This window comes from Rutidosis leptorrhynchoides, chromosome 3 (assembly GCF_046630445.1).
Source record: "Rutidosis leptorrhynchoides isolate AG116_Rl617_1_P2 chromosome 3, CSIRO_AGI_Rlap_v1, whole genome shotgun sequence".
Classification (NCBI taxonomy): Eukaryota; Viridiplantae; Streptophyta; class Magnoliopsida; order Asterales; family Asteraceae; genus Rutidosis; species Rutidosis leptorrhynchoides.
This window is the reverse complement of record NC_092335.1, coordinates 428,757,958-428,765,586: the sequence shown is the minus strand read 5'-3', so window position 1 is coordinate 428,765,586 and position 7,629 is coordinate 428,757,958. Positions and strand designations below refer to the sequence as shown.

The 7,629-nt window shown below is 34.8% G+C and overlaps 1 protein-coding gene across 1 annotated transcript; it reads right to left on the bottom strand.

Annotated features, from left to right (window-relative positions):
• Positions 1-2,940: 2,940 nt before the first annotated feature.
• Positions 2,941-6,608, bottom strand: LOC139897858 (uncharacterized). Its single transcript, XM_071880573.1, has 6 exons — positions 6,516-6,608; positions 3,973-5,808; positions 3,842-3,887; positions 3,634-3,741; positions 3,421-3,494; positions 2,941-3,080 (listed from the first exon to the last, which is right to left on the bottom strand). Exons 2-5 carry the CDS (start codon positions 5,776-5,778, stop codon positions 3,439-3,441), a joined length of 2,016 nt encoding a protein of 671 aa, XP_071736674.1. The 5' UTR covers positions 5,779-5,808; positions 6,516-6,608; the 3' UTR covers positions 2,941-3,080; positions 3,421-3,438.
• Positions 6,609-7,629: the final 1,021 nt, after the last annotated feature.

Below are 7,629 nucleotides of genomic sequence, written 5' to 3'. Positions count from 1 at the left end.
CTTTTATTGTATTTATTTACCATTTTAATTCATTTGGAAAAAAAAAAACAAAACAAAACTAGTGGAACCTACTGAATTTGACACTACCATTTGACATTTGGGGTTATTGGAGGGTCAAAATCTGACACTGCCATGTCACAGGAAAATGCACTTTTTGAGTCAAAAAGTACAAATTTACCTGTGATATCACAGGCAGGGTTAGAACTAGTCTTAGATAATGGTGTAGTTTTAAATTAGCTTGAGCCTGTAAAATCTTATATATGCTTTTAGTGTGTCTGAGCTATCAATGCGTAATCTGTATCAACCGATTATCTATTCCTCTTTAAAATAATCGTGATTCTTTGAGATTATATCAATAAAAAGAATAAGTTGAAAATTATTTTGACTCTTGTTAATAGGGATGGTAAAAAGACTCGTACCCGATGGGTAAACCCGACACTTTTGAGCTGGGTCCAGGTATTCGTATCTTGACCGGGTATGGGGATGATTTTAATTTTTTTCCTGGGTTCGGGTATGGGGATGGGTTTAGATACAAACTCGCATACCGGCCCGTATACTCGGCCTATATACCCGTATACCTGAATCAAAGGGAATTTCAATTTCATTAATAACAATAATAAAATATACATAGTAATAATAATAATATAAAGGGGGATGATTCTCACACACAATTTTTTGATCCTCACACACCTATTTTAACCTTTTACTCTTCTAATAATACTCAATTGGTGTGTGAGGATCAAAAAAGTGTGTGTGAGAATCATCCCCCTAATATAAACTAAAATGTAGTATTGTACTATTGTTTGATTTTTATATACGAGTATATTTATTTAGAGATATAATTACGCTCCTCGTCCCTGTGGTATACATCAAATAATACTCATCGTCCTTTTTCCAAATTTTCTGCATTCCTCATCCCTGTAGTATTAATTTATTTCACTCCTCATACCCCGTCTAATTCCGTCAATTTTAACCTTTAAGTCATGTTACGTGTCATGCATGTGAGGGTATTTTCATCATTTACCTTTCCCTTATCATTTTGGCTTGTTCATCTTCATCTTCTGGCTTCTTGATCTTCTTCCAAGAACTCCATCTTTAAATCAGAACAAGCAGGTAGAATGGAAGAAATTGAAACCGAGTTGGCCAGTTGGGTTTCACTCCATCTAAACCCATATCTCTAAAGGCTTGGAGACCCAATTTTGGCTTCCCACATGTAACATAAAAAGAACATGTTGAGGTCCAAGAAATCACATCCAAAGTGATCGTGATGAAACCCAAACGTAACAGTGTCTTCATCTTAAATATAATGTTCAAAAAGACACAAGAACCCCAAATCACTACTTTAACCGCAATTATTTTATAGTAAACACAATTTGGGGGAAAGATTAGGGATTGAAGAAAAGATTTAAAAAAAAAAAAAAAAAAAAAAAAAAAAAAAAAAAAAGACCCTTGATGTGAGCATTTAAATTATACTTTGGATGATTTTCATTTGACCGATTTAGGGATAAACCATAACCGTAGAATCGGCCCTATCATAAGTAAATGGGTCGGTATGTTTTCCTTACTTTTCCAGTAGCAATCACCACTTTTATACTCCTTGATGAAGCCTCTCGTAAAGCGTTTGCATTTGCTTCAGATATTACACTTTTTCGAGTAGCAATCACCACTTTTGCTAGTAGTCATAACTCATACGTGGGACTTGCAATAACATCTAAAAACCTATTGAAGTCTAGATAGTTTATAAAAAGTTTACTTTTATGGTGATTAATTTGTAATTTGTAAAGAATTTAGATTAGTGTATTTTAATTTTGAAAGAGGTGGGAGGAGATAAAGATGATGGCTTTGATTTAGGGTTCATGTTAAGATGAAAGAGAATGAAATTGGAGATAGGAATATATAAAATGACAAAAGTATCCTCATATGCATGTCACGTGACTTGACTTAACAGCTAAAATTGACGGAATTAGACGGAGGTACGAGGAGTGAAATAAATTAATACCACAGGGACGAGGAATGCAGAAAATTCGGGAAAATGACGAGCAGTGTTATTTGATGTATATCATTGGGACGAGGAACGTAATTATGACTTATTTAGATTTAATGCTCAATGTAATTGCACTATTGAAACATAAATTGAAATAAGTAACGAGAATAATCGATACCCGCGAAAAATTCGATAACCTAAAAATTAGTAAGTAAATGGAGATCCCCGTTTAACCGTGGGGAAACCTGATAACCCGACGGTTAGTAAGTAAATGGGGACCTGGCGGGTATGAGACCGGAATTGGGACATGGTTTCCTAACTGGGTTCGGATCTGAAATTGCCTAGACCCGACTCAAACCTGACCCGCTGTCACCTCTACTTGTTAATCCTATTTGCTCAATTATACTTGACTATTTAAAACCACTTTAATTAGGAAAAGAATTATATTCACCTCCTGCATGTTGTTAATTGTTAATCGGGACAAACAGTTTATTTGCCGAAACTCCATAGTCCAATATGACTGGGTTACTTGACCATTTTAGTTGCAAAAACTTGAATGAACATTACCAACATAACTGATTACTAATTCACTAATATTATTACACAGTGTAATTAAGTACTTGAAACACAATAATCAGAAAAGACAAAACACCACTGATAACTTAAAAAGGGGATTGTTACTGTACAATCTACCTGAACTTTTCATTTGGCACACATCTCATGAGCGTTATGAAGATTTTAACGCCTTACAATGAAGGACAAAACACAACTCCTCCAACTTATGAAAACAATCTAGTATCTAGTCCACCCCACTTGAGGACATAATTTAAAACCAACCTACAATGGGCTCCCTCACAAACTAAAATGTAGCACTTCTTGGCAACCTACATTTGCTACACACAGAGGAGGCCCAATATCCCTAAAAGAATCTATTTCATACAATCCTAAGTTCCTAACTACTAATATCTAGCAAAAGCTACCACCTCATCAAACCAGCATATTTAACCTGGATTTACCGCCACGCTGGATACGACATATTAATAGCATATTTCAATTTTCACATATTGGCATCAACTTGATGAATATGTCCAAAAATCTGCAAAATAAAGTGAGATTTATTATTACAACACGCAATTAACATACCTATAAACTACAGAAAAAGAGCAGCAAGTATAATTTTTTTATGCATTAATATTTTGTCTCCGCATAGTTCCGCCCTGTTCAGATCATTATTTCTAATACAGAAACTCATAAACTGAAACACTTTGGTGCCACCTCAAACTTGGAGTGTCAAATTTTGTTTTTTTGTTTTTTTGTTTTTTCAGCTCACAATCTTGAGCAATAATGAAATTCAAAATTTCATAATATCAAGTAGAATACAGAATGCCCAATTTGAGTAGGTTTAAATGACTTTACTACAACAGTTTGGTAACTACCTTAATATGCTGTTTCTTTCAAGCCCTAGGCGATTGCCCTACATCTGATCCAGAAGAACTGTCGCTATCCGAATCTGCATGGAAGGAAACAAAATAATGGTAAAAAAATATATATTTGTAGATTTCAACACCAACATATATAAAACAACAGAGAATCAAATAAACTCAGTAATGTTGTCGTGACAAATAATATAGTTTATGTAAAACAATTACCGCTTGATGAGGAGTCACTGCTAGAACTGCTTAAACTACTGGACCGAGTAGCATTATCTCCTCCGATCACTCTTTGATTGGGTTGAGTAGGAGCAGAGCTCTTCTCATCTGCTTCACAAAAAACACGCATTTGAAAGATATTAGCATCACTTGATCATATTTCTTTAACAAAATAAGACGTACAAATGCCAGAAACATATAAAGTTACCTGTTCTCTTTTCTTGTGGAACCTCTGGCATAGATGAAGTAGGGTTCTGGAAAAATATCACAAGATATCATTTCTAGACTATTGAAAGAAAGCTATAAGTAATAGTAACAGTTGAAATATAATTAGTTTACTTGTAGCGTGGTATGGTTATTTGCATTTCCAGCCAGTTCTCTTGCTTGTTGAGCAAGTTCAGCTTTCCTTTTGTGCTTGCTCAAGCTCTTCTTGTAGTTCGTTACAAACCTATCGAGCTCCCATAGCGTTTCGACATCAACGCTGTCAATGTCAACTTCAATTTCGTCATCATTTTGAGAAAGAGTCGTATTACCCTTCTTAATGATCTGTACAATGTTATCAAGCTTTTCAGAAGGTAAACTCTGAAGGTTTGCACTGAGCTTTTGCTTCTCTTCGTAAGTCATATCCCTCTTATTCAAATCTTTAGCTTTCGGTTTCTTCAGTACAGGGGTCCTAGTCACAGGTGCATAACTTACAGGTTTTGGTCTAGCCATAAAAGGTAAAGCCATAGATTGTGACCGATCGAGTGTTCTAAACTGATGAGTCTTTCTTGAAGTTGGTGTAGGTGTTCCAGCATCATATGTCGTTCCATACTTCCACTCAGATTCGATCACGACCCATCGTTCTTCAAATATATTTGATAACGTTTCGGCCATAACATGAACATCTTGCCCTTTAGGATTATAAGTCATGGCATTGTAAAAAGTGAGTCTGACATCATCAGCAAATTCACCAGGTGTTTTGTAAAAGTTCTGGGCTAACCGACTCTTAACCGTGCCCAAATCCATAGGATGTTTGATGATGTCATGGTAATCGTGAAGCCCAAGCAGCTTAGCATTAACGGGTTCGTTAAACACCCAACCATGTTTGTGCTTCATCAACCTCGTCAGCAAAATGCTACAACTCCTAAAAATCTGATTTTTATGTCTTTCAAGACTAACTGAATAATCCGATTTTCTACCTCCATTCGATTTCAGCCTCTTATTACTCTCGGGAGGCAATCTATCCTTACCAAGCAGAAAATCAGTATTTCTATAATATTGATTCGCCTTTGGTGTCCTTTTCTCTTTCTCAACATATTCACCAACAGATACACTTAACTGTCTAAAGGTAGACATATCTTGATTCACAATCGGATTCACTTCAGAATTGACTCTCATCAAGGCTCTCCTATCAATCAAGTCTGAATCCATTTCGGCATGAACTCTCGATAAAGCTCTCCGGTCCATGTAATCAGTTCCCATTTCTGAATCAGCTCTAAGAAGGGATCTTCTGTCTACCATAACACCACCTGGATACTGCGATTGACTATAAGTTATATTATCATTGGCTGTACCTAAAGCAGTCGAATAGTGAGTGATTTCATGATGGTTGGTGGCAGTATCTAAATCGGTTGAATATTGAGGGATTTCATTACGGTGGTTAGCAGTGACTAAATCTGCCGGATATTGTGTAACAATATCATGGTTAGTAGTGGCGCCCGAAGCCGTAGAATAGTGTGTAATTTCGGCCTCTTTTTCTTCGATCCTTTGATAAACGCTTCTAACTTGACCCAACTCCCCTTTTAGTGTCTTCTTAAGGTCATGAATTTCATTCCTGGAAGTTGAAGCTTCCAAACAAATCCTGACTCTATCATCAACGAAAGTAACAAGTGGTCTCGGTTCACAGTTTTCCAAAGCCACCTGAAGATTTTGGCCAGACGGGTCATCTGATACGCCTCTCAAAGTTAACAAGTTTGTATCTTTTTCTATTAGGGTTTGATCATTATTTACTACGGCTACCGGAGAAGCGGTGGTGATGGTGGTGGTGTTAGTGGAAATATGTTTCTTGTGTCTTCTTCTCGTATAGACTTTACTATCAACTTTCCACTTACTCTTCTCTTTATTTATCTTATCCGGATCTAATGCCTCCGAAGCCATACACATATACGTTAATTATATATGTATACCTATATCCTACACAATTCGAAAAACTAATTATATTTGGAAAAAGAAATAAAAACCCTAACTTAAAAAGAACAACCAACAGACGTCCTAATTCTTCAAAAGATAAAATGAAACTGAATTCATTAGACGAAGCTAGGGTTTCGAACAACTTACAAGTAAAAAACATCTATTTACGGGTCCAAACAGTAACTTATCGATCAAAAAACAGGAACTTAAGGGTCTTAAAGCATCTTAAAGGTAAAAAGACAGCAAATTACAAGTAAGGACGACGGCTAACCGGCCACGACAGCAAGTTAAGTGTGAAAACAACAGCTTACAGGTCACAAACAGCAAGTTACAAGTCAAAAATAGCAGTTTGCAGGTCACAAACAGCAACAACGGGTTAAAAATAGCAAATTAAAGGGGTATAAACACCAATTTACGAGTCGAATAGCATGTTAGACATCAATTTCGTACTAAATTATTCAAAATAATAAGTTAGGGTTTCTAGCATCTTCAAATCAAAGATTTATATACATAAATTAGGTCAAAACGGATCATTAATCAAAACAAAAGGAGATAATCGTTTCAATTTGTAGAAGAAAAGAAAAAAAGAAGCATGAAATCGAAGGTTTATAGAGTATCAGCAATTCGATTTCATATGTACAGACAGAAATTAGATGATTGAGAATGAGGAAGGGTGAAATTGAAAAATTAAAGAAACTAATTAGGGTTACCTTTAAGTTATGGATGAATTTCAGATGAAATCTGCTGCAGTTTGTCACGAAAGAAGAAACAACGATGGAAATCAAACGATATCGCCGTATTTCGATTTTGTCAGGGTTGAAGTTAGTAGTATTTTGAAGATGGGAGGAAAATAATTAAATTACATCAAACCCCCTCAGGAATGGTAATTATTCATATAGAGACCTATAAAGTTCATTTCTTTTATATTGAGTTGGATTTTCACTTATGATTTTGATATCCATTATTTGTTATGCATCAAGTATTTGTACGATACAAGTAATTCATAATAATAATGGATTTAACAAATTTGTGAGTGGAAATCACCCTATTGAGTATTCCAATTCCTTCATAAGAAAAATCTCGAATTGACACAATCGGCGATGAAGGATTTGTCGAAGTTAAAAATTAATAGTTATACTTATAAATTGATTAGATTCAGTTTACTAACTAAATTACCAAATAGACTTTAGTTATAATTATAATTATAATCCTACCATGATCTTTCGTCATTCTATGAACTAAAAAGTTACGTACAAAATCTAAATATTAGTGGTGACCATTTTAAACTTTGTATCTTATTATTACCGTACACGGTACACACAACAGTGATAGTGACAACGATTGGAATATATTTATTGTATCTTCTTTGTATATGAATTTTACTATCAACTTCTCACTTACTCTTGTCCGGGGTTCTCTAAAGAAATTAGGATTATGCATGTGGTATGACAATCTTGATTCGCTGTGAAAACGCGTAAATTGTACATTTAGTTAAGATGCATACATTAAAAAGATAACGATAACATAAAAGTTGAAAAAATATGATAAACAAAATTAAAAGTTAGGGTTTGATAAATTTGATATCCGAACTCGTTACTCTATCTACTGATGTAGCAAGAATAATGATGAGACTATGCCTATTTATATATCACACACATTGGCTTCTTTACTTTGATACTTAAACTTATACAATTTAATTGATTGTGTCATGACTCGACTTAGACCTTAAAACACCGTAAAAATAACACCCTTTGTCCTCATTTAAAGCACTGACTAACTCTTACCAATGGTCATCATAACCAAAACACCAACAATTTTTCACAA

Bases quoted from the DNA above. Each gene is read 5' to 3' on its own strand.
- LOC139897858 (XM_071880573.1), bottom strand. From the start codon at position 5,778: ATGTGTATGGCTTCGGAGGCATTAGATCCGGATAAGATAAATAAAGAG. The intron at 3,888-3,972 runs GTAAACTAATTA...ATATTTTTCCAG, and splicing joins ATAACCATACCACGCTACAA to AACCCTACTTCATCTATGCC. The intron at 3,495-3,633 runs GTAATTGTTTTA...CCTTCCATGCAG, and splicing joins CAGTGACTCCTCATCAAGCG to ATTCGGATAGCGACAGTTCT.